Below are 26,587 nucleotides of genomic sequence, written 5' to 3'. Positions count from 1 at the left end.
GAAGAAACTTTTGACCGTGTTCTGAGACTCGTCAAACAAGGTCAGGTGTGGGATTTTCCACTGCGTTGTCTTCTCAGAGCTCAAACACTGTCAGATTTTGGAGTATTTCAAATTCTGGATTTTTTTGTTGTTGTTGTTATTATTATTTTTTAGATGGAGTCTCACTCTGTTGCTCAGGCGTGCAATGGCACAATCTCAGCTCACTGCAACCTCTGCCCCCTGGGTTCAAGCAATTCTCCTATCTCAGCCTTTCGAGTAGCTGGGATTACAGGCATGCGCCACAACGCCCAGCTAATTTTTGTATTTTTAGTAGAGACAGTTTCACCATGTTGGCCAGGCTGGTCTCGAGCTCCTGGCCTCAGGTGACCTGCCTACCTCGGCCTCCCAAAGTGCTGGGATCAAAGGCGTGAGCCACCGCACCCGGCTGAATTCTGGCTGTTTTGATTAGGGATGCTGAACCTGTACAATGGGTGTCACAAAACACAAACTCAACAAGATGCCTAGAAGGGCTCCCGTGAGCTCTGGGACGGACCAGGTCACAGGCATCTCAAAACGCTCAGAAAATCATCATCAAGAGAACCCCTGGGCACAGACAGAAAAGTCTGGAACGAAAGTCTTTCATGGTTAAATGTTCGATAAATTAGAAGAGCAGTGAAACCAGAGTCGGTGAGGGAGCAGCAGCTGGACAGAGCAGGCCCTGGAAATGAGCAGCAGCAGGGTAGGGCGGGCCCTGAAGGTGAGTGGCAGCTGGGTGGGAGGTGGGTGGGCCTGGAGGCAGAGTAGGCCTTGAGGTGAATGGCAGCCAGATACAGTGGGCCCTGGAGGTGAGTGGCAGCTGGGTAGGGGGGGCCCTGGAGGTGAGTGGCAGCCGGTTAGGGTGGGCCCTGGAGGTGAGTGGCAGCCAGGCAGGGCAGGCCCTGGAGGTGAGTGGCAGCCGGTTACCGCGAGCCCTGGAAGTGGGCGGTGGCATGCACATGTCCAGGAATGAAGGCACCATATTCCTGACATGGAGAGGTGACATACAAGGCTTCTGGTGCTCTGCAGAGAAACTAGTCTTCAGATGCAGTTCCAATTAAAATCCGCAAAGTGCTTTAAAAAAAAAAAAAGAAAAAAAAAGAACTGGACAAAAAAATATCCTAAAGTTCACCTGAAGAAAAAATAAACAAAAATGCCAGAAACTCTCTATTTAGAGAAGGGCAGAGGTGTCTGTGCTGCCAGGCACTGGAGATGGGGGGACAGCGGGGACAGTGCAGATAGGGGGGCGGGCAGGCGGGTGGCAGTGAGGACGAGAAGCACGCAGAGGTCCGGGTGAGCAGGTCAGCAGGACAAAGGGCAGATGAACAGCAGGGAAATCCCAGCACAAACGAGCTTCTGGACGCGGCGCTGGGTAGGCCAGCCCCCAGGGTGCTTCCAAGGACACTGAGAAACACTGGGAGTTGAATTAAAGGCAAACGAGTGTGGGGCATGATGGGGGCACAGGTGATTGAAAATACATGATACAGATGAGTGCTCCCCCGATCAGGAGAGAGGAAAGTGAGTCCCAACACAGTCAGGAGACACACAGGGGCCACTCAGTCCACAGCAGGCCGGCCAGCCTCGCTCTTGTGAAGGAAAGGCTGGGAGCCCAGCTGGTCCATCAGGGGCTCAGGGAGGGTGGGAAGGCCACTCCATCATCCTGATGGGGAGAAAGCCCGCATGCCAGCCTGCAGGGTACCTGCAATATCGACAGAAACCTTTCAAAAGCACAGACTCTCCAACCTGGCCATTCCCCTTCCAGGAATCCACCTGAGGGCCATTATTAGAATTTGGAAAGAAAAATGTAGGTAGAAGGGCATTCATCTCAGTGTTCTTCTGTTGTAAGAAAAATGGAAATGGTGACTTTACCCACAGACCGGGGATGGGTTGTAAGGCCCACCACTCATGACCTGGAGTGACCACCTACGTCTGTGTCTGACATCAACTCAACACAGACAAGCAGAAAATGCTGGGATTCCCCGTAGCAGATGGCGGTTTTCTGCTTTGCACACTGCTGCACCGTGTTGGATTTTCTGCGATGGGCATCAATGACTTTATAACTAAAACCTTTCAGGCGTTGTCCCCCTGGATGCAGCAATGGGACGGCACATCAGCAGAGGCCCTGGCCCTTTCCACCGTGCTGGCAGGTCAGGGAGGGGGGCCTTCAGGAGCTGGGGGCAGCAAGAGCCCTGCGTGGGCCTCAGGGAGCATGGAGAAGGCGGCCACACAGGAGCAAAAGGGGCCTCAAGTATGGCAGGGGCAGGAGAGAAGGGTGGGCCGGGCTGCCCATGCCAGGAGACTGCTGCCTGCGTGTGGGGCGGACGGGGAAGTACGGGGCTGGGCACATCCAGGCAGAATGCTGCAGGGATGAGGCTACCAATGCAGAGGGCACAATGCAAGGGTCGGCAGGGTGCTCTCAGCTCAACAGGCTCGTGGCCAGCGTAAGCCTCAGGGGGACAACCCACGGAGGGAGGGAGACAGGGCTCGGAGGCCACCCTGGAGTGGAGGCCCAGGAAGGGGAGCTGGGGCCAAAGTCCTCCCAGCTGGCAGGAAAGAGGGGGCAGGTCCAGGGAGGCAGGGGCGGGTGTGAGCACACAGGGTCAGTGTCTGAGTGTGTCAGTGTGTGTGGTCTATGTGGTAGGTGTGTCAATGTGTGGGTGTGTCCATGTGTGAGCGTATGGTGTGTGTCCGTGCATATAGTGTGTGTCCATCTGTGAGCGTGTGGTGTGTGTCCAAGTGTGTGGTGTGTTCATGTGAGTGTGCGTTTGTCCGTGTGTGGTGTCCGTGTGTAGTCTGTGTCCATGTGTGATATATCCATGTGTGAGTGTAGTGTTTGTCCATGTGTGCACGTGTGGTAAGAGTGTGTGCTGAGCGTCCATTGGTGAGTGTGTGGTATGTGTTCACGTGTGGTGGGTGTGCATGTGTGAGCGTGTGGTGTTCATGTGTGTGGTGTGTCCGTGTGTGTGGTGTGTTCACGTGTGTGGTGCGTGTCCGTGTGTGAGTGTGGTATGTGTTCATGTGTGGTGGGTGTCTGTATATGTGTGGTGTGTTCACGGTGTGTGTCCGTGTGTTCATGTGTGGTGCGTGTCCGTGTGTTGGTGTGTTCGCGTGTGTGGTGCATGTCTGTGTGTGTGTGGTGTGTCCGTATGTGTGTGGTGTGTTCATGTGTGTGGTGTGTGTCCATGTGAGAGTGTGGTGTGTCTGTATCGTGTGTCCATCTGTGAGCATGTGGTGTGTGTTCATGAGTGTGTGGTGTGTGTCCATGTGGGAGCGTGTGGTGTGTGTGTGTGGTGTGAGTGCCTGGTGTGAGTGTAAGCTGAGGATGAACTCACACAGGTGCATGCTCCGGCTCCTGCCTGGATGGGTCCTGGAGGATGGGGTTGGGAGCAGGGCAGCAAGCCCAGCAGGCTTCAGAGAGGAGCACGGAGGGCCTGGGGTAGCAGCTGGATGGCACAGGCAGGGATGCCCCAGGTCCCAGGGAGAGACAAGCGGGGACCCTGGTCAGCTCCAGGTGGCTGGCGGGGCCAGCACTGGCACAGTCGCTGGGGCGTGGCGGGAAGATGGGAGCACCCCGCGAAGCGCAGGGCTGATCCTGGTGCCTGCCCACCCCCGGCTCCCCACCCTTCTGGAACTCACGTGGCGATGGGCACGAGGAACTGGTAGGAGCCGCGGAACAGCACGAAGGCCGCATAGCACAGCCAGATGCTACTAGTGCGCGACAGAAGGAAGACCAGCCCGGCCTGCGTGGCCGTGACGACTGCGATGAGCAGCTTGGACCAGCGCACCCAGCGGATCTTCACGAAGCCGGCGGCGAAGGACGTGATGGCACCTGAGACGGGAGGGATGGGGCGTTGCAGCGGCCCTGGGGGGCCACGGGGCAGGAGGAGGTGGCAGGAGCCTCTGAGGGAAGGTATCCACGGGGCAGGGGGCGGGGAGGGGGAGCCTCCGGGGGAAGGATCCACAGGGCAGGGGGAGGTGGCAGAAGCCTCTGAGGGAAGGTATCCACGGGGCAGGGGGAGGTGGCGGGGAGCCTCCGGGGGAAGGATCCACAGGGCAGGGGAAGGCGGCGAGGAGCCTCGGGGAGAAGCATCCACCGGGCAGGGGGAGGTGGTGGGGAGCCTCTGAGGGAAGGTATCCACGGGGCAGGGGGTGGGGAGGGGGAGCATCCGGGGGAAGGATCCACGGGGCAGGAGGAGGTGGCAGGGAGCCTTTGGAGGAAGGATCCACGGGGCAGGGGGAGGTGGCGAGGGGCCTCCGGGGGAAGCATCCACGTGGCAGGGGGAGGGGGCGGGGAGCCTCTGGGGGAAGGTATCCATGGGACAGGGGGCGGGGAGGGGGAGCCTCCGGGGGAAGGATCCATGGGGCAGAGGGAGGTGGTGGGGAGGCCCTGGGTTAAGGTATCCACGGGGCATGGGGCGGCAAAGGGGAGCCTCCGGGATAAGGATCCACGGGGCAGGGGGTGAACGGGGAGCCTCGGGGACCAGGGCGCGCGTACCCAGTAGCGTAGAGGCAGCATCGGCCGCGCCGTTGTAGACTCGTGCACTGTTGGTGGTGGGGTCCACCTCGTTCCACAGGATGTGCACGTAGTAGACCACCAGGTAGTAGCCGGCCGAGTTGAAGACCCACCACAGGGACCAAAGGCGGAGCTGCGGCCGCCGCAGGCTATCCCTCAGTTCCCGCAGCATCCGCGCCAGCACGGAGTCCCCGCAGGCCGCCCGCAGCGCGCGCCCCAGCTTCCCGCCCGGGCCGGCGTTCATGCGCTCCAGCTCCGAAGCCGAGGCTTCGCACCGCTCGCGGTCGTCGCGGTTGAAGAAGAGGCTGCGTTTGGGGCGCTTCAGGAAGAGGGCGAGGACCACACTGAAGGTGAGGAAGGCCAGCGAGATGTAGTTGAGCGTGGAGAAGGAGACTCGGCCCACGGTGACCAGCAGCTGGCCCAGCACGGAGCTGGTGAACACACCCAGCAGCACCGCAGCACGCGAGTAGCCGGCCACACGCTGGTAGCGCGCGGGCCGCACGAGAGAGAAGATGTAGGAGGAGTAGGCGATGCGCGCGGCCATGGTGACACTGTAGAAGAACTCCATGAGCTGCATGTGTTCCACCGAGCGGCCCAGCAGCAGCAGCAGCCACACCGACACGAAGCTGAGCCCCTGAAGCAGCAGCACTGGCGTGTAGCGCAGGTAGTCGGTGAGCAAGAACACGGGCACCAGCACAGCCAGGTAGGAGTACGACAGCACCGGCGTGATCTTGTTGGTGACCTGCGGACAGGTGGGCGGGCGCCCCACTAGGCATTAGCAATGCTGGGGCTGCCGCGGACACAGCCTGCCCGAGGTCATGGCTGCTGAAGGCTACCTACCCCAACACTGCCTGGTGTGACCCCTCTCCCCAACATGCCCCTGTCCCATGTCCCATTGCATCGTCCTCTCTGAACAGGGACCTCTGGCTCCCGACCGTCCCAGGAGCCTGGGAGCGTTTGCCTGCAGAAAGCTGACAGTAGCCACAGAAGGAATCGTTATTAACAATCCTGTTCATCTAAGCTTCTCTAGTTTTATTTTTATTTTTTTCTGAGACAGAGTCTTGCTCTGTCGCCCAGGCTGGAGTGCAGTGGCACAATCTTAGCTCACTGCAACCTCCACCTCCCAGGTTCAAGCAATTCTCCTGCCTCAGCCTCCCGAGTTACAGCTGCGTACCACCATGTCTGGCTGATTTTTGTATTTTTAGTAGAGAAGGGATTTCACCATGTTGGACAGGCTGGTCTCGAACTCCTGACCTCAGGTGATCCGCCCACCTTGGCCTCCCAAAGTGCTGGGATTACAGGCGCGAGCCACTACACCCAGCCAGCTTCTCTATTTTTAATAGCATAAAAACATAGTTTTATTTCATCTTAAACAATATGGAAAACAGAGCTGTAACCCGTAACACATTCACACTAACACAAGGTCCTTCCATCCTTCCTGGAGAGAGACAAAAACAGAAGGCACAGAAAGGAAGAGCAAGATCAGGAACAGCAGGTTCGTGGGAGGGACTGTGGGGAACCCAGCAGGGGAAGAAAGACAGGAAAGGGAAGAAGGGGAAAGAGAGGGCGTGGGGAAGGGCAGAGGGCCCTGGGCTGCGCACTCCCATCTCACACTAGTCCCCAGAGCAAGGTCTTTAAGGCCAGGCTCCAACCCAGGAGCAGGGAGGGGGACAAGCGCCCCTGCAGCCGCCCTGCACCCACCCAGGAGGGGGAGCACAGGCTGTCGGCCTGCCCACCCCCACCTCCTCCATCACATGTTATGTGGGAACCCAGCTCCACAGCCTTGGCCACTGAGCTGCCGGTGGACACTCCAGGCCTGGCTTCCGTGTCTGTGGGCTCAACACACATCCACCTTCCATGGGAATGTGGAGCTGGGCATGGGTCTGGGGGTGCTGCCTCCTACAGGACAAGGTCAGAGGGCACTGCCCCAGACTCTACTCCAGGCAGGCACCAAATGTCCCCAGCTGGCTTGGCAGGGGCCAGGGCTTCTGCAGGCACACTTGGGCTCACCTGGGCACAGTCCAGAGGAAGAGGACCCACCCCCGTGAGGCCCAAGCCGCTTGCCTTGCCCCTCCCTGGGGACTGATGTGGGAGCCACCTTATGCTTGGAGCCTCCCCTGGGGCCCAGGTGCATTTTCAGCAGGTGGCCCTGCCCAGAGGCCCCACCAGACCCCACCTCAGATCCGCTGGAGGTTGGTACCAGGTGGGCCAGCAGGGCCCTGCTGGACTCTGGGCCTCCAGTAGGCCCCACCTGACTCAGGCCTGACCACCAGCAACCCCACAGCCCTACTCATGCTGCCCCAGGTGACCTCAGCCCCTGCCAGCCACACTTGAGAAGACCAAACCCTGGGTCAGCACAGGGGTGCGGCGCCGAGCCACGCCTCCTCCCCAGGGCCTCTCAGCCTCGTGTCTGGCACACCCAAGATGTGTGGCCCGATGTGCTCGGAGTCTGGCCACCGGCTACTGTGAACAGCTGGGGAACAGGACCCTGCAGCCAGGCCAGCATGCTGAGAAGCTTCCCAAGGGCTCAGGGGAAGGCTGCCCAGAGACCCCACCTCAGGGCACCCTGAGGTCGCACCCCAGAGCCTGTACCCTCATGGAGACCAAGCTGACCCGAAGGCTGTGGTCCCAGCAGCACCAGGCACCCAAGGTCCCTCCCGCACTCCATCCTGCTCAGGACATTCCTGGACACTCTTTGAGGGTAGGTCAGGCGCCAGGAAGCTGAGTGACCATGCCGGGTCACAGAGAGCCTCAGGGCCGGCCATCGGCTTCTGCACTGTGTTTACAGCAATGTCCTGGGGACATCAAACAGCCCCATTTGACGGCCTGCTTGACTGGGGGAGGCTCCTCCTCGGGGCCAGCCCAGGGAACCCCTGCAGATTCCGAAAGAAGCGGCTCAGAGGCAGGGGCCCTCCTAGGGCCTCAGGGACCCCTGACCCCCAGACACAGGAGGCCGCGCGGGGGCATGACCGCCCCAGCCCCTGGCCAGGGCATAGGTCCTGCCCACAGCCCAGAGTCAAAATGGTAGACAGCCAGCAAAGAGGCTCTCCCCAGAGCCCACGGCTCTCTGGAAAAGGGCACTGGGTGTCCTAGAAGCCTCACCCACCTCACTCTCCTCTTCCACCAGGAACCGGCTCTGCAGGCTGGGGCCTCATCTGGCACCTCCTGGTCTTAGTTGAGGGACTGAGTGCAGAGCTCCCCCTTGGCAGACCACGGGGTCAAGGTGGAGCCTGAACACTCCCCAACACCCACCCAGGGCCCTCTTGCTCCTCTCCCTGCACCTCCTCGATGGCCCCTACTCCCCCTTCCTCAGCCTTGGCAGGCAGACAGCAGGGAGGCTCTGCCCAGAGCTGTGACCTGCGACCCACTTACAAGGCTGCTGGGGGAGGGGCCCCCACAACGGTCCCAGCAGGGAGGTGGCATCTGTCAGGCGGCCACGGCTCTGACACGAGGACAGCCTCCCGCTGCCTGAGCCTGGCGTCGGCCCTGTTCTCCACAGGTCGTGGTTGGGGTCCAGGCTGCATGGGCAGAGTGCAGGGAGCTGCGCCCAAATCTACACCTGGACAGCCTCAGGGAGGCTTCTCTGAACAGGGAGGTGGGAAGGTGGGCAAGGCCCGAAGGCAGGCAGGACATGAGGGCAGGGCCGGGCGTGGGGCAGCAGGACTGGATGCCAGAGAAGGGCACCCAACAGGGACCAGCTGGGGACGGGGCATGGGCCGCAGGTCAGGAAGGATGGCTATGCACAGGGTCCTGGGCCGGGGGTTTCCCTGGAGGAGGGTGGGGGCTGCAGCTCCCACCACACAGCACAGTTCCAGTGGGGTTCCAGGCAACCGCAACCCACCCAGGAGCACCTCACGGACTCGGCCGCGGAAAGCGCTCTCAGCTGCCACTCAAAGCAGAAACCCCAGAGGGAAATTTGGCCAAATTCAAAACGACTCCAGAGAAACACCATATGTAACACACAGCCAGTCCGATCCCAAGGGCACGGGGTCCCCCGGAAGCAGAAGAGGGAACCAGGTCCAAGGAGGACAGCAACCGCAGGGATGCCAGGAAACACCAGCCCACGGAGAGAGAAATGGAGGCACAGCAAATGTGAGCAAAGGAAACCACGCTCCTCACCGCAGCCAGATGGCTGGCACTCAGCAGCCCACCCGAGCTGGTGAGGGGAACACAGGCAGCCCGTGGCAGGCTGCGGAGGAAGCAGCATTCGCCCCAGAAGTGAGCTGGAAATGCCAGCCCGGGCCAGCTGGGTCAAGGCCCACCGCCTGAGGCTGCTGGCTCATGCTCTACCCGAAGCCATCAACAAGCAGTGGGAGAAGCCGGAATCCCCTAATCGCCTCCAGCAAAGCACCAGATAAGCACCTTGTAGTTCAACCCGGTAGGGGCAGCTTAAGAACACCCTTGAACCCACGTGGAACATCTCTTAAGTCAGACTGGGCAGGAGAGCAACTTGCGAAAGCTGGGTCACAAGACACCACTTACGTGAACTTCCTAGACACAAGCCCGGCAACAACAGGGGCTGGCAAGTCCTGGCAGGCTGGGCCTCCCTTGCCCCCAAAGCTGCTCCCCGTCCACCTACCGGTGGCCGCCCCCGCACCTCGACGCCCACGTGCCTGCTCCCGTGTGAAGTTCTTGTTGGACCCCAGGAGGTAGGGAGTGATAAAGCTCTTCTCCGGCCTCTCCTGCAGCCAGAGGGGCTGAGATCAGGGGGCCCCGCCAAGTGGCAGGTGCGCAGAGCGCCTGCACCCATCATCCCTCTGATGACATCCAAGGCCTGGTGGAATGGCTTAATTTCTGGAATCTACTTTGTAATCTGTTAATGTGCGACATGAGAGGGCAGGCAGATGGGATTTAAACATCTTCGCTCTAGAGACTTTTCTTATTGTGTTATTTTAAGGGAAATGCCACACATAATGCTCATCCCTATAAATAACCTTGGCGGTTGACAGTGGCCCTCCACTAAGAGCAGAGATGCCATCTGGTCAGTGGGTGGCAGGGAGAGGGGCAGAATGGCCAGGAGCAGAAGGCACTTCATGAGGGGTCAAGGAGATGGCTCTGCCGCTCCAGCCCCAGCCCCGCCACCGACAGCCAGAGCCAGCAAGACCCTGTCCTCACCTGGAAAGTGACCCTGCCTTGGCGGCTAGCAGTGCTGGCCGTGGGACTAGACAGTCACACACGCACGGTGCTCTGAGCCGGGCACGCGGGAAGGGCAGCACTCCACTTTTCCACAAGCACACCCCTCGGCTGCACATCAGTTTCACAATTCTAGGGTCTGCGAGGGGTGGGGGCCGGCTTCCGGTCAGGAGACGCAGGGAACAAGAGGCACGCCTAGCGACAGCAGTGTGGGTGCAGGGGCCAGGTGGCTGTGCTGCAGAGGACGGGGACAGCGGCTGGGATGGGCAGGTGAGCAGGCCCCGGGCCCTGAGATGGGGTGTCGGGGTGATCAGCTGGGCTGGCAGCCTGTGAGACCTTCCAGGCTCCTTCTGTGCGGATATGCCATATGGACAAGGACCCCACAGCCCCAGGAGGAAACTGCTTCAGATACCACCACTCCTGGCTCCACCGTTCACGTGGCCTGAGAGACCCGTGACTGGGCATAAGTCTATTAGAACAGTTTCAATAAGACCCTTTGTCCTCATGGCTGAGTAAAATGAGAAAATTCCTTCAATAATCTCTTTAGGTAAATAGCCACTGAGTCTCTGTTGGAGGCAGGTGCCCAGCAGGGTTGGACGTGGGCCTTCCTCACCAGGAGGGCTGATGAGCCCAGCCTGGCAGGTGGGGTGGGGCAGGCTACCTCTCGGGAGGAACAATATCACTTTTTATCTAGCCTGGTCACTAAGCCGCAGCCGGGCCCCTCCATCTGATGGTGCCCGCTGCAGGGGGTGTGAGACCCCAGCCGGGCTCCCTCCGGGACCACGATCAGCTGACGTGGCCACTCACCCTCTCCAGCCTCGGGTGCTCACGCCTCCAACAGGAACAGCGCCCTGGCCCCCAAAGCTGCTCCCCACCACCCACGGCAGCCGCCCCCACGCCCCGGCGCCCACGTGCCTCCTGCGGCGTGAAGTTCTTGTCCGGCCCCAGGAGGTAGGGCGTGATGAAGCTCTCCCCGGGCCGTATCTGCGCCATGAAGCCGTAGAAGCAAAGGTAGCACACAAGGCGCCGCCAGGACCGGAGCTCAGGGTCAGGCCCAGGTTCCACGGGCACCTGCTTCTCCACCGCTGGGCCGGAGGGCACCATGCTGCCCAGGTCACATGCAGCTCCAGAGGGGACGACGGCGACACTCTGCCTGGAAGGAGGGGTGGAGTCAGGGCAGCTCGGAAGACGGTCTGCAGGCCTCCCCACCCCGCAGAATGAGGCCCAGTGCCGGCCTCCTCCTCGCCACTCAGAACCAACCACCTTGGAGACGAACGCAGACCCCGGACCATCCTCGCCCTGCGCACCAAACTGCGAGCCACCCACACCTGAGTCGCTCCGGAGTCCCCCCAGGCCAGGCTGTCACCACCTCCAGGGTCTCTGAGGCTAAGGGAAGTCTCCAGTCACGTGGAGTGATTTAAATGCCAATCAAAACCAAATTAATTAACTAATTGACTTACTACATTAACTAAACTAACAAAATTTAGGTTTGGGGCCATACCAGACTCATGTCACTGCTGGGCAGCATGTGTGGCTATGGCAGCCAGGCGGGCACACCTCACCCCGCAGGCCTAAGGGCAGCCCACATGCCTGCTGCTGCTCTAGCGGCACCCAGGTGGCCCGGGGAGGGCACAGGCAGAACAGACGCTGCTGGAGGCCAGGGACACACCTGGTCACACCACGGGTGGCCGACAGTGGGTGGCTGCAGGTACCAGCCTCAGGTCCCCATCAGCCTGGGGTCGGATCCTGCACACGAGCGTGGGAAACACACCGGCCCCCGTGCCCTGGCAGGAGGGCATGCAGGCCAAGTCCACAGTGAGGGAAGGGCAGAGGAAAAAGCAGGGGTCCTCGAGGGGACTGAGGGCAGCCAGGGGTGAAACATGCATGGGAGGGAGGATGGGATGGAGCTGAGGCCCAGCCCCTGAGCCCAGGGACCCCAGCATCCCCGGAGGCAGGTTATCCTAGACAGAAGCAGCTGGCAGGAGCCATGGGTGGACCTGACACGTTCCAAATGGAGCACCCCAGACCACGGGCCTTCATCCACAAGGCAATATGCATCCAACCTTGGGGACCGTCCCACCAGCACCCCCGCCCCACACGGCCAGGGCACGTGGCAGAGCAGCAGCAGTACGCAGCCCCCTCGAGGGCTTGTCTCTTTCAGTCCTGACTCTGCCCAGGACAAAGGCTTCTCTGGTGCGGGCAAGAGCTCATCTCGCTACCACAAATCGTGCCTTCTAGCTGCGGGGTAGCAGCCTGTCCACTTATCAGAATCATGTCTCCAGGTGCCACGTAGTGCTGGTTTCCATTTAAGGCCTCAGTGTAAAGTTCTCTTTCAAGTAAGTCAAAAGCGAGCCGCCATAAACAAGTGTGTCAGGGCCCCCCCCAAGCCAACCCAGTGAGGCCAGGACCCAGCCCTGGTCCCCCACGGGTGCACCTCAGGTCTGTATCAGCTGACCTCTGCTCCCGGAGGCCAGGCCTGGCAGAGTGCTCATGGAAAGGCCGCCTGCTGCTCAGGTGGGGTGGGGACACAGCACATGCAGAGGGCAGCTGGGCAGCCGCATGGGGCGGGGTCGCCGTCCTGTCTGCACTGGGCTGACACAGTCGGACAGCTGTGCCTCGCCACAGGGCCTGCTTGGGAGGGTGGCGGGGGTTCTGCAGAGGGTCTGGATTTGGGGAGAGTCTCCTCCAACCCTCCAGCACGGGCTCAGAGCATCCCTCGATGTGGGGCCGGCTTTGGGGGTCCAGGGACTCTGAGGAAAAGCTGCCCCAAGCTCTCAGCACTCAGTCTCCGAGTATCAGAGACCACTCAGGCTGCAAGTGGTCCCTGAACTGCCCCCAACCTGACACACAGGCTTAGGAAAGAGGTGGCTTGCAGGGTCCACAGAGGGAGACCCTCCCCAGGCCACGCAGGCAAAGCCATCAGCAACATCCCGGGTCCTGTCTTCACACCTCTACACACTCACATCTGTGACAAAGGAACACAGACAGGTGACAGCAGGGAAGCCCTTAAGAGGCAGAGGCTAGTGGGCTTGCCGTGGGGGCCGCAGGGAAGCGGGGGAAGGGTTAGGGAAACCTCAAGATTTCCAGAGCTCCACGGCAGGGCACGGCTGGGAAGATGATGGGACCAGCACCCCCATCGAAGGCAGCCGGGACTCCAGAAGTTCTCAAAGGGCCAGAATGAAAACAGCCAGCCAGGCAGGAGGAAGCGCAGGCAGGGGCCACTGCAAGGCTGAGGCAGATCTGACAGTCACCAGCCTCGGCCTCGCCTTCCACGCCTCCCCAGGGCCTGTGACAACAGCTGGGAAGATCAGTGCACAAAGGCTGGGCTCCATTACCAGGGACCCTGATGCCCAAAGAGGCCACGGGTAGAGCTGGACATACCTCGGACCACACCCACCCCTCCTCACTGGGAGACCCATTCGGCGCTGGGACTCCCCATCAAGCTCACTTTCCCACCCGTCAGCAGGTTTAGACAGGTGCACTGATCCCCAGACACCCAGAGCAACCAGATCACCACAGACAACGGGGAGCCGTCAGGAGCTGAACTAAGCCCAGGGTCTGGGGCCCACAGTCCACGACCCCAGGAGTCAGATCCCCACCCACAGGACCCCCAGGAGCCCCAGGTACTTCGGCCCCCTGTTCTGAGAAGCGACCAGAACATTCCTTTCTTGGAGAGACAGCCAGAGTCTCAGCCAGCAAAGCGGGTGCTGCTGGTCTTAACAGCCTCTGCCGCCAGCATGCTTAACTTACATGCAATGAACGTAGCCCACTGGCAGATGCTTGGCCAGCACGGCCAAGACCACCTCCAAGAGGAAAGATAGGGAACTTGGTCACCATCATAGAAATGCAGCCCCAAGCCAGGGGAAACCTAGACTCCAGCCCAGTCCCACACAGCTTGAGGTCTCTTCCCGACATCTGAAGGAAGTGCCCAGCCAGACAGGAGGGCCACGGGGAAGCAGTGAGAATCCCTGCTTCAGGAGAAGGTTGTAACAGCCCCCCGAAATCCCCAGCCCCACTGTCCCCAGTGACCACCCCCGCCCAGGCTCTGTCCTTCCAAGCACCTGAGAAGGCTGGAGACCCGCAATCAAAACAAAAGCAAACGCCACCTATCATTCCGTGTTTAAACGAGCTCCTACTCTGGAAGGCTAACCAAGAATGTTCGGCACGTTTTTAGAACGCCTGCTAGTTTAAAAAGAAGAAGAAGAAGAAAGCATTGCGCACCCTCCCACCCCCGTTCAGATGACCAAGTTCAGGGTTCCTAAGAGCATAATTAGACCCTCCCGCTATCACTGCTGCAGGCCCAAACACCCGAGCACTGTTTCTCATCTGTGTCCAGCACAGAAAACTGTACTATCTGGTATTGTAAAAATCCACCAAAGCCCCTTCGGAAAGAAAGCAATTAGCAATTGCAACAAGCAGTGCACAGGTGGCACCCAGGCAAAGGCGGCCAGTGAGATGCAGCCTGTCTCCCAGGCCTGGACAGGGCAGGTAGGTGCACTGGGCCAGAGCAGCCTCGGCTCTGCTGATTGAATCAGGGCTGTACAGGGATCCTCGGGTCTTCGTGGGGGGAGGCCACCTCTTTACAGGGCTGCCAACAGGCACCTCCAAGGACTCTCCCACCTTCCCTCTGGATGCATTCTGGATTTTGGGGCCACCTTAGTTAGCCTGTGTCCTGAGGCCAGACAGGCGAGACTCCCCAGGACAGGAGTTTCTGATGGACAGGACCCTAGTGCAGGGGTGTTGTGAGGACCTACTCGGGAAAGGCTGCAGCGGCTGTCCAGGCTCTCTCTGAGACGCCTCGGGTTTGCTCTGCTGGATCCGCACTCACAGCTGCTCCAAGGGGAAGTTGCACCTACGAAGCTTCTGGCACAGGAGAGAATGGCCTGGAGAGGTGCCAGGGGCCCGCCCCACGCGTGGCTGGCAGGATTCACCCGCCGGCTGAACCGTCCCGAAGCAGCACGTGCCTGGACGCGAACTCCGGATCCACGCGTTCCTCCAGACCCGGAGGTGGGACTTGGCGCCCCAGGATGACGCGGAGGGCAGGCTGGGGGGCGGGCCTCACCAACCCATTAGCAGGCTGGGGCGGAAAGTTAGCGGCGGGAAACCCGCTGCACTGCAATGGTTCTGCCAGGCGCCTGGCTCTCAGCCCACCGCGCCCGGGCCAGAGCCCCGCGGACCCCAGCGCCAGCCCCCGACACTCAACTTCACAGGGTCCTGCAAACCTTGGCCCGCGCCCTGCACTCACCCCAGGGCCCCGAGACACCCCGCAGCCCCCGACACGCGGCCCCGTGGCCCCGTTCGCCACCAGTACCTGCGGCTCGGCGAGGCTGCTGCCTGGGGCTCCCGGGACCCGGCCCCGCGCACGCGGACTCCGGGACTACAGCGCCCACAAGGCGGCGCGGCGGGCGCGCGGCTGCGGGGAGGGCGGGTCCGTCCCACTGAACGCGCCTTGAGGGCGGGGCCTCGCGCGTGGCGGGGCGCAGCCGCCCGAGCGTCCCCACGGGCATCCTCCCACCTACGGCAGCGCCCGCCCACTGCCCTCTCCCAGCCCCGGCGCCGGCCTCGCCCTGCCCGGGTCACGAGGCCCCTCGTGCTGCGGCCCTGCCCCTGGGGCCGCCACCTGACCCCGACCGCCCCTCGGGCCCGCACCCCCGCCGGCGTCAGCATCCTGGGGCGCCGTGCGCGGAAGTGTGGGTCCCTCGGGCGGGCACCCTGCCATCCCTCCCCCCGCGTTCTTTCCACCCCCAGTCCCCCCTTAGTCCCCCTCCCGACCCCCACCCTCCTCGACGAGGCCTTGTGCGTTCCTTTTTGCATCGTTAAACACCTGCCTTCCCGGCCTGTCGCAAGCCAGATCCGGGAGCGCGGCGGGCCCACGCGCCCTCAGGGGTGGCCCTGAGCTGCCTTCGTGGGGCTCCAACAGGGACACGCACAGCCTGCTGTTGGGGACGGCACGGCCCCGAATCCGGCGCCCCCAGGACCCCCGCCGCCCGCCCTCCTGCCTGACGGTGACCCTACCGGCCTTGTTCCAAGGAGCAAGCCGGATCCAGGACGCGGCCCGGGGCCACCAGTCCCCATCCCAGCAGGGAGAGCCCGGGGAAGACCCGCGCAGGCCTGGCAGGTGGGGACGGCAGCGCAGTCACACTCAGGAAGGGAGGCCTGGGCCACTCTCCCAGGAAGGCGCGGGGCTGCAGCAGACAGCGCCGCCGAAAGCCCCAGGCCTGTGCAGGACCCAGGGGAAGTGGGGGGCCACAGCGTCACTTTACCCTGGAGTTATCCAAGACCTGGCTATGGGGAGGGAAGCTAAGCCGAGGGCTGTGGGGGCCCCAAGGCTAAGGAGTAGCCAGGAAGTCAGCCGCACAGAACAGAAGGGGATGGCCACCCTGGTACCCACAACTCAAGACTTCGAGTCCCAGGTGAGTGGCGAGTCTGGAGCAGCGCCCCTGGAATGCACCCCTTCCCGGGTGTAGACGACACAGTCCACGACCTGCCTTCTGGTGTGGGGGGTGCCCTGGCTCTCCTGCCCACCAACCGGGCAGCCCCACTGGGAAGCCGGCACAGCGCCCTTGCCCTAAATGGCCGCCTGCCCAAAGCTCCGGCCTGGGCCTTCTTTCCGGAGTCCACACGAACAAATCTCAAAGGAACTTAAAAAGGATTTGTTGGCTGGAAACAGGGGATCTGGGGTAGCTTGCAGAATTTAAGGGAGCACTACAGGATGGAGCGCCTCGCCTGGAGGGACTCCCTGCTTCGTGGGAGCCCTGGCTGTCTCCCCAGTACTGGCCTTACTCCACGGGCGGGCAGAGCCTGGCCCTGCTGGAAGACAGCGGGGGCAACGCCAAGGAGGAGGAGGCCTTCCTTCCCTCCAGGCAAAGAGGAGCGGGCCATGGGGCCAGCTCTCCAGGGCAGCATGCTCCCTTTATGTGCAGGACAGGCCAGGAAGCTCAGAGGAAGCGGGGATGAACAGCAGCGGGGCTCCTAGACCCCTTCCCGCTTGGAAACAGCAAGGCAGAGAGCCACAGCCCCAAGGGGACCCCACAGGACCCACAAAGGCCAGTCCCTCACCTATCTCTCCGGCCAGGTGGAGCCAAGCGAATCTTCCCCTGCCTGCGAGGGGCCTGCCCAAGCCGTCCTCCGGTCCACCTGCGTGGCAGGAGTCCTGGGAGTTCCCCAGCCACACAAGGCCCAGGTTTCCTGCAGGAGCTGCTTTAGAATAGGGGGGTGGGGCTGCAGCCACCAACGGCACGTGGTAGTTGTAATCTGGAGGCAGCTGCTCTGAGGGAGGAGCCAGGAGACTCGTGAAGACCTTACAGAAACCTCCATCGAGGAGGCTTCGCTGCTAGGAGTGGCCACAGACAGCAGGGCGTGGGCTTCCAGAGGGCTCCACCCAAAATAAGAGACTTACAAAAGCAGGTGACTTGGGAGTGACACTGGCATCTGGGAATGGATCCTGTGCTTGGGGCCTCACGAGGCTCCAGCGGTCCCCGTCCTTGCGTGTTTCGTCATTGGTTTGTCAAATAGTTAAGTGCCTGAGCGTTAGGGATGGGAAGGAGAGCTGGCTCCTGGGTGAAGCCCTGGGCTGGAGTGATCAGCAGGGTCCCAGCAGTGTGGATCCCAGCCCTCCAGCCTGTAGGCTCCAGCCACATACAGTGATGTCTGGGGGCTGCAGGCCACAGAGATCCCCTTCCCCTCCTGGAGGGGCTCAGGTGGGCTCTGCAGCCCACCCCACAGCAGTGAACCATCCCCAGCTCCTGGGCCCCCACTCCTCGGCAGCCTTAGCACCCGTAGTCCAGGCCCAAGAAATCTCGGCCAGAGAATGAGGACCCTGCCCACCCACTGCCTTCTGAGACCAACCGGCCAATCCTCTGCCTTGGCTGGAGAGACTCCGGGCTGTCCCTGTGGTTAAGGTCCCCGTCAGCATCAGGGAGGCAGTGGCATTCAAACAGCCCTTTCCCTCAGCTGGTGCTATTGTGGCTGCTGTGGCTCTGGAAGCAAGGCTTGGACCAAATGCTAACACATGGACACATATGCATAGAGACACACAGATCCACGCAGACGTGCAGAGACGTGCACACACAGATGGACACAGACATGCACAGACACGCGCACACACTGATGTGGTTTGGATTCTTTGTTCCCTCCAAATCTCATGTTGGAATGTGATTCCGTGTTGGAAGTGGGGCCTGGTGGGAGGTGTTGGATCATGAGGGTGGATCCGTCGTGAATGGCTTAGCACCATCCCCTTGGTGATGAGTGAGTTCTTGTTCAGTTAGCTCACTCAAGAGCGGATTGTTTAAAAGAGTCTGGGAACTCCCCTTTTCCTTCCCCTCCTCCCACTCGCTACGTGATGCTGGCTCCCTGTCACCTTCCACCATGAGTGGAAGCTTCCTGAGGCCTCACAGGAACAGATGCGGGCACCATGCTTCCTGTACAGCCTGCAGAACCGTGAGCCAATTAAACCTCTTTTCTGTATAATACTTAGTCTCTGTATTCCTTTACAGCAACACAAAAACAGCCCCCACACGCACACATACACGTACAGACACCACCGATACATATGCACAGATACAGAGATGTAAACACACAGACATACAGAGACCCAGAAACATACAGACACATGTATGCTCACATGCACATGGCACTCCATACGCAGGAAGACGGGTGCGGACCAGCCTGCCGTGCCCCAGCGTGTACAGTGAACTGGCCTGCACCCGGCCTCAGCCACAGTTTCTCCTCCCACCCTTCCAGGCGTCGCCCCAGTCTCACCGAATGACAGGTGCTTCTGCTCCCATCTGAATCTGCTTGGTAGAGGTGCAATGTGCCCTGTAAACGTCTTGCCTCGCTTGTTGGCCAGGGGGTCTCTGCTGTAGCTGCCCCTCTCTCCACCCCCAACTCCCGCCGGGCCTTCACCCCCACTTTTTCCACGAGCTGACCTCCTAACACTCCCAGCGGCCAGGGGTGGCCCATCCACAAGGACCTAGGGGCCCAAAGATCTGGAGAAGGGGGCTGACATGGAGGCCTTTGTGTCAGGCCTCCTAGCACTGGCCCCCAGGCCCAGGCCGGCCTGCAGCTGTGGCCCCCATCCTCTCAGAGGCTGAGCCAGGCCACCGTCCTCAGCACCTTCTCTATGAAGCCAGAAGCCCCGTGGCAGCTGAGCGGAGAAGCAAAGCCTAGAGGAAGAAGTGTTGTCCCTGGCCTGCCTGGAGCCCGGGAGCTCCCGGCTTCCGCATCCCCCAGGTGAGCGCAGGACCCTCACAGCCTGTCACAGCCCGTCACAGCAATGGGGCTAACCTGGGCCTGTGCCTGCCACACTCCTTCTCTGGAAACATGTCCCACCTGGTCCTATGGAGTTGAATCCCGAGCCCCACTGGGGCCCCGGACAGTGGCCCCAGCAGGCCCAGCCACTCCCAGTTGAGCACTGCCTGGCCCAGCAGCAGAACACTGAATCCTGATGCCCCCACGTCTCCCTACAGCCAGACTTTCACAAAATTGTGCTTAAATAGCCCATCTTTACTAGGGAAAGCGGGAGGTTTGAACCTCTTTGGAATCACAAGGCAGCTGTTTAGAGTAATGTCATCTAACAAGAGAGTGTTAAGAAAACATTAAAATAACCAGTGGAAATCTGGCCAGTGCAAGGTGGAGTTTGAAGCCTACCCAGCCTGGTCCTCATTTCCAGAACTCGGAGGTGGTAACCCTCCTGCCCGCAGGTGGAGTGTGCAGTGATGCCCAGCTACAGGAACGTCCTGGGGTCGGAAGAGGTTTGCATTGAGCTCTGCAATCACAGGCGTGCATCCTGGTTGCAAGCAAGCTATTTGAGAAACCTGTGCATGATGTTAGAAGACAAAATGATTGGGAAGAAAGGGGCAGAGTCTCTGTTCACAGATGATGCAATTGCCAGGGCAGAAAATCCTAACAGTTTATCAAAAATACTAGAAATAATAAGGGCATTTAGCAAGGTCACAAGACACTAAGTCTATATAAGAAAGTAATTGTGCTTCTATAATCTAGCAACAAATAATTGGAAGACAGAATTTGAAAAACAGCATTTACAATGCCATTGAAAATCAGAAAATACCTAAGAATGCATTTAATGAAAAATTTGCAAGTTCCCTATACCAAAAGCTGCAGAACATTGCTGAGAGAAATTAATGAGTAGCTAAACAAATGGGGGAGACAGACCTTGTTCATGGATTGTGTAAACCAAAAATAAAATTCTGAGCCCCCAGCCCTCTGAACAGACCACTCCTCTGGGCAAGGGCATTCCAAAATTAACCTGAAAAACTGGTTCAGACCACGAGGGGAAGGGAGGGATGGATACACGTCATTATACCTGACCCCCTTTTGGAATTCAGGGAAAGTTGACCAGCTTTCAACGTCAACACAGACCTTAAGTCTGATAAGAATCATTTAGAATCTAGTCTCTGAAGCCTGCGACCCAGAGACTTCAACTGTGGATAAAACTTTGATCTCCACAACCCCTTACTGTAACCTAGACATTCCTTTCTATTGATAATAACTCTTTCAACCAATTACCAATCCCAACATTTTTAGCTTTACGTATAACCTTGAAGCCAGCCCCCACCAGGTTGTCCCACCTTTCCAGACCAGAGCAGTGTTTATCTTACATGTATTTGATTGGGTCTCATGTTCCCTTAAATGTATGAGACCAGGCTGTGCCCAGTCACCTTGGACGCATGTTTTAGGATCTCCTGAGGGCTGTGTCAAGGGCCATGGACACTCATATTTGGCTCAGCATAAATCTTTTCATATATTTTACATAGTCTGACTCTTTTCATTGACAAATTGGAAGGCACTTTATTTAAGGTGAAAATTCTCCCCAAATTGATCCATAGATTTAGCACAATCTAATAGAGATCTCACAGGCTTATTTTTTAGAAATTGAGATGTTGATTAGAATTAAGGTGAAAATGTAAAAGACTTACAATAGCCAAAACAATTGTGACTAAGAAGAGCGACGTTGGAGAGCTCAGAGATATGGAGACCAAGGGAAGCTGGTGGAGTCCGAAAATAGGACCACCCACACAGAGAACAGATTTCCAAAAAGGGTGTCCATTTAATTCAGTTGGGGAAAGGACGGTCTCTAGATCACATAGTTCGAGAACAGCTGGATATCCACAGGGGAAGATGAACATCAGACTTACCACGTCCCTTTCACAAACACTAATTTGAGACGGCTGATAGACCCAAATTAAAAGCTAATACTGTCAAACTTGCAGATCTGTATCAAGTGACACAAGAAGCAAACAAAATGTCAGGCCACACCTGGGAGGAAACATTCATATTCCTTGTATCTGATACAGGACTTGTATCCGGACACATAACTGTCCCTTACAACTGAGTAATAAGAAAACAGCCCACTTCTTAAAATACACAAAAGAAGCCGGGCACAGTGGCTCAGGCCTGTAATCCCAGCACTTTGGGAGGCTGAGGCCTGTTGATCACTTGAAGTCAGGAGTTCAAGACCAGCCTGGCCAACATGGTGAAACCCCATCACTACTAAAAATACAAAAATGAGGCTGGTGTGGTGGCGGGTGCCTGTAGTCCCAGCTACTCAGGAGGCTGATGCAGGAGAATTGCTTGAATCTGGGAGGGGAGGTTGCAATGAGCCGAGATCTCGCCACTGCATTCCAGCCTGGGTGGCAGAGTAAGACTATCTCAAAAAATAAAAATAAAAATAAAAATAAAAAATATATATATATATGCACAAAAGATTTGAACACTTAAATAAGATGTGAAAATATACCTAATATCATAAATATCATAATCCTTTGTCATTAAGGCCTGAGGTACCAAACCACTCCCACTATAAAGGCTAAAATTTAAGAAGCTGACAATACTAAGTGTTGGCAAGGCTGTGGAGCAATACATGGAGATGTGAAATGTTACAAACACTTTGAAACACTTTGGAAAACAGTGGGGCAGCTTCTTGTGGAGTTTAACATGTGTCTGCTTTATGAACCACAGTTCCATTCCTAGGCATCTGCTGAAGAGATACGAATACATGATCCCACAAAAGCCCATGCACACAGGCTGTACCCCGTTCTCATGTAACTGCTAAAAACTGGCAACAACCCGAATATCCATTATGGGATGAGGGATAAACATGCAGTACATCCACATAACAGGGACTACTCAGACTAAAAGGAAATAACAACGGAGTGAGTCTCAGCATCCTCGTGCTAGGGGGCCAGAGTCCAGCCTGGGAAAGTCCATCTGTTGGGGAGGGAGGCTCCATCCTGGAAGGAGGCAGGTGAGCAGGTGCCTGTGGTGGAGACTCGGGATCAGTGGAATTGTTCTGTGTCTGATGGGGGTAGAGGTTAATGGTTGTGTTCACCTGTCAGACATGTTTGACAAATGCTTCTAATGGGTACAATTTATGGCATGTGAATTGCACGTCAATAAAATTGTTTTTTAAAAGCCTGCACTGGTGGAAGTGGGTGAAAGGCCTGGAAACAGGTTGAATGCTCCAAACCCTCTTGTGTCTCTTGGGAGAAAATCCAGGCCTCAGCTGATTACAAAGGAAAACCCAGAACGGCTTCAGCCTTGGGAGAAAAGGGCAGTGGTGTGGCAGGGGAGGGGCAGGGGGACAGGTGGTGGGTAGTGCGGGGCATGGGGAACAGGTGGTGGGGGAGGGGCAGGGGGACAGGTGGTGGTCAGTGGGGAGGGGGACAGGTGGTGGGTGGTGAGGAGGGGAGCGGGGGAAGGGCAGGGGGACAGGTGGTGGGTGGTGAGGAGGGGGGCGGGGGCGGGGGAAGGGCAGGGGGACAGGGGACAGGTGGTGGGTGGTGAGGAGGGGGGCGGGGGCGGGGGAGGGGCAGGGGGACAGGTGGTGGGTGGTGAGGAGGGGGGCGGGGGCGGGGGAGGGGCAGGGGGACAGGTGGTGGTCAGTGGGGAGGGGGACAGGTGGTGGGTGGTGAGGAGGGGGGCGGGGGAGGGGCAGGGGGACAGGTGGTGGGTGGTGAGGAGGGGGGCGGGGGCGGGGGAAGGGCAGGGGGACAGGTGGTGGGTGGTGAGGAGGGGGCGGGGGCGGGGGAGGGGCAGGGGGACAGGTGGTGGGTGGTGGACAGCAGGGAGGGGACAGCTGGGCGCACACTCTGGCTCTTGGTTGCAGGTGGGGTGCAGGTCCAGTGTGCTTCGGCCAGGTAGGTCTCCATGTGTCCTCCTTCACATCTTGTCCCCACAGAGACCCCCATCTCTGCCCTTTCTCAGCCCCAGGGCGGCCCTCCCAGGCTGTAGAGCCCCGAACTCTCCAGTGCCTTGGGAACTGTCTCTCCCCAGCCAGGCTGGCACATGTGGATGTTGCAGGATTGGCCAAAAGTAGATAGTGGGGGTCAGTGTGGGGTACCGCCCACCCCATCCCAGCCCCTCCCAGGTTCCTGTGCATCCTGCTTCTGCCCACCCGGCCCAGGCTGGCACCTCCTCCTGGTCTCTCCCACACGCCGTGCACTGCCCTGGTCACCTTCGTGGTTTGGGGTGTTTCCCTCCTGGGGAGGCGCCTCCTGCCCCGTGAGGCCTCTGAGCCCCAAAGGGTCACTTGAGACCGTGTCCCCAGGTGGCAGCTGGTGGTTCTTTCTGTCCCCCACAGACACCTCAGGCCCCCGTATGCCAGACCCCATGGAGACCGGGTCTTCCGTGCTCCCTTCTTCCCGAGGCCCCACCTGCCACCCTGTCCACAAGCAAGTGAACGGCTCCAGGCGGAGATGGCTGGTTCTCCAGCTGGAATTTCCTTGACTGCACCGTCTTATTAGATCCGGAGTGGAACCGCATGAAATAAACAGGCAGATTTGGGCAGGATGGAGTTCAGTTCTCCCAGCCGAGGGGAGACCACAGCCAGCACTCCATCCACGGTTCAGGATCACGGCGGCCTCGCTCAGAGGCTCAGCCTTGCAGGCCTCGGGCTTCTGTGGGTTTGTCTCACGCAGGTTTCGTCGTCTTCAGAATGTTTCAGTATTCACGTGTTCCTGGATGATTGGCGTTCCCTTTCAATTTTCACACGCAGTGGTGCAGGGGCGTGCAGTCTGCAGACCCCTCTCCTCTCTTCCGCCTTCCCCTCAACCTCCCTTCCCCCTACACCCACCTCCCCTCCCTGCCTCCCTCCTCTGCCTTCCTCCCCTCTCCTCTGCCTTTCCCTCCCCTTCCCTTCCCCCACCCTCCCTGACCTTCCTGCCTCCATTCTCCTCCCCGAAACACCCACTTCCTCCTCCACCTTCCCCCTCATCTTAGTCCCTCTCCTGTTCTTCACAGTCCCAGCTGCACCTGGGTTGGGCACCCTTTCTCAGTCCTAGCACTGGAAGTTCGTTTTATTTCTTGGTTAAATTGGCCAGCGCATTCTCTGTTCCTCTTATTTTCTTTCAAGGAACTACCTTTTGGATCTAAAAAGTCAAGTTTTACTTAAGAGGCTAAGGCAGGAGAATAGCTTGAACCTGGGAGATGGAGGTTGCAGTGGGCCGAGACACTGCACTCCAGGCTGGGCGACAAGAGCGAGACTCCATCTCAAAGGAAAACAAAACAAAACAAAACAAAAATCAAGTTTTAATTGCTTTCCAATTAATTTCTGCTTTTCTCATTTTTTCTTTTTCCTGTTGATTTTGTTGTTCCTTTTCTGTTCTGGTTTCTGAGTTAACTGCTATGTTCCTTTAATTCGAATAAAACTAGGAATAATAAACCATTTAATAATTCATTCCTCTCACAGGGCACCTCTGGCCAACCCATAGACGCTGTGTCACTACATTTGTTGCCGTCAGCCTCTACGTAGGACATGATTTTTGCTTGATTTCCTCTTGGACTCATGACTCATTTGAGAGAATGATTCAAATGTTTCCAGCGGCCAGACGTTGTTTGTTGGTTTCATTAATATGTCGTTTTATAAAGATCAAAGAAGGTGACCTAAGCAGGTTTTCATTCTGTGAAATTGTTCTGTGCTTCGATTTGTGGCTTGGTTTTGGGTTATCTTTTAAACTTTTTCATGGACTTTTGAAAAATGCGTATTCTCGGCCGGGCGCGGTGGCTCACGCCTGTAATCCCAGCACTTTGGGAGGCCGAGGCGGGCGGATCACAAGGTCAGGAGATCGAGACCACGGTGAAACCCCGTCTCTACTAAAAATACAAAAAAAAATTAGCCGGGCGCGGTTGTGGGCGCCTGTAGTCCCAGCTACTCGGGAGGCTGAGGCAGGAGAATGGCGTGAACCCGGGAGGCAGAGCTTGCAGTGAGCCGAGATCGCGCCACTGCACTCCAGCCTGGGCGACAGAGCGAGACTCCGTCTCAAAAAAAAAAAAAGAAAAATGCGTATTCTCTATGCACGTCGTGTTTTCTATGAACAATAAAATCTAAATTGCAAACAGTGGGATTTCAGTCTTTCATAGCCTCATTTGCATTTTCTGGGGTATGTGTCAAGTTTGCCAGAGTCGAGGGCCCTCTGTGACTGGGGTTCACGCCTCCCTGCATGTCCACGCCTTCGTGTCCACATTTTAGAGCAGTGTGGAGATGGACCCGCATCACCTGCATGTTCTGCCGCTGCGCCGGCCTGAGACCCTCGGCTTCCTGTACAGCCTCCTTATGGCTATTTCAGGTGCGTCCCTCAGAGCATGGGGTGAAATTTGCTTTTCTACAAAAGGTGTCCACCCAAGTGCCTGACCCATGGTCTCCACCGCTCCGTGAGGCTGGCTGTGTGGTGGGGACTGACGGCCTCCTCAGGAGAAGCCGGTAATGACCCAGGGAGTGGGCATGGGCACTGCCAGACCAAAGAGATCTGCGATGGGCCCAAGAAGAGGCTGGGCTGCTGCTGCTGTGTCTGTGCCCGCCCAGGGGAGCTGCGTCCTGGCCTCAGGACCTCCCTCCTGGCCTGAGCAGCAGGGGTTGGGCCGGTCCAGCTCTCAGGAGCATCCCAGGGGAAGAGCAAAGTTGCCCTCCTGTCTGCTCCAGGGAGACCCCCAGGCTGTGCCACCAGCAGGCGGCGTGGACATTTGTGACTGTTGGATCAGGGGCCTCAGGGAGAGCCACGGGGGAGAGCCACACCCACCTGGAGGCTCAGCCCAGGCCAGGACCACAGCCCTTGAATGTGCGGAGATGCCCCGTCCCCACCCAGGCCCGGGTCTCGAGACCATGTGGATGAGAGATAAGCGGGTGCTATAATCCGCAGTCACCAGCAGACGGCCTCTCGCCCAGAACAGGGCACCCGGGGCAGCGCCAGCCCCAGCAGGGAGGGGCCGATCTCAGCAGAGTGGGGCGGGTCTCAGTGGAGTGGGGCCAGTCACAGCCTGGCCCTGGGTGTGGTCCCAGACCCCTAATGCCGAGCCTGCAGGTTCCTGGGCCATGAGTCTGACCTGACACGGAGTCTCTGGGCTGGTCCGCCCGTCCACCCTGTCCCTGTGTTTGTGCTGATAGGAGGACACTGCACAAATGACGGCTGTGCACTATGATCCACACCCACCAGCACAGCAGACGGCCTCTCGCCCAGAACAGGGCACCCGGGGCAGCGCCAGCCCCAGCTCTCCCTGGGGCCCCCTGTGTGCTCACTTTTACACAAGACCTCGCGCAATGAAAGCTCTTCCTCCAGGCAAATCACAGGGGCAGATCCCTCATGCTTGAGGCGCCTGTGCTCACAGTACCATGAGCTTCCACTATCTCGCTCACCTGGAGGCCTCAGCACCGACGCTGAGAAGAAAGACGATCCATCAGGGTCGAAGGTGGCCAGGCTCAGGGCTGGGGCAGGACGGGAGCGGGGCCTCGCTGGAGGCTGGGCCTGGAGGGCAGGGCCCTTTGCTGCCGTTCCCTGGGCGCTGTTTTGTAAGCAGAGGCTGGGGCTGGGTCCTGCCCTGCAAGTTCTACTGGTCCTTCCCAGCACAGTGCATCCCTCCCACCAGCCTAAGGGGACGGGAGCCGCTGACCTTTAGGACCTGTGCAATGGTCAT

General features: G+C 58.8%; 1 protein-coding gene across 17 annotated transcripts in view; it reads right to left on the bottom strand.

Annotated features, from left to right (window-relative positions):
• The window catches only part of SLC19A1 (solute carrier family 19 member 1), a 48,257-nt gene that overhangs the window by 12,500 nt on the left and 9,170 nt on the right, over positions 1-26,587 (bottom strand). For 2 of the 17 annotated variants that reach the window (XM_015446741.4, XM_074033874.1), the window contains exons 1-5: positions 14,973-15,025; positions 14,416-14,524; positions 10,577-10,810; positions 4,511-5,270; positions 3,652-3,844 (exon numbers count right to left, since the gene is read on the bottom strand). In XM_015446741.4, the coding sequence (XP_015302227.3) occupies positions 3,652-3,844; positions 4,511-5,270; positions 10,577-10,765 (1,142 nt within the window). In that variant the 5' untranslated portion in view covers positions 10,766-10,810; positions 14,416-14,524; positions 14,973-15,025. Of the gene's footprint in view, positions 1-124; positions 460-3,651; positions 3,845-4,510; positions 5,271-7,634; positions 7,720-10,576; positions 10,815-11,330; positions 11,439-14,415; positions 14,525-14,972; positions 15,026-16,720; positions 16,836-26,587 lie in introns of those variants that run through there. The other 15 variants (XM_015446745.4, XM_074033877.1, XM_015446742.4 and 12 more) reach the window with 12 other exon arrangements.

This window comes from Macaca fascicularis, chromosome 3 (genome assembly GCF_037993035.2).
Source record: "Macaca fascicularis isolate 582-1 chromosome 3, T2T-MFA8v1.1".
In the NCBI taxonomy this organism is placed as follows: Eukaryota; Metazoa; Chordata; class Mammalia; order Primates; family Cercopithecidae; genus Macaca; species Macaca fascicularis.
This window is presented reverse-complemented; position numbering and strand designations above follow the sequence as displayed.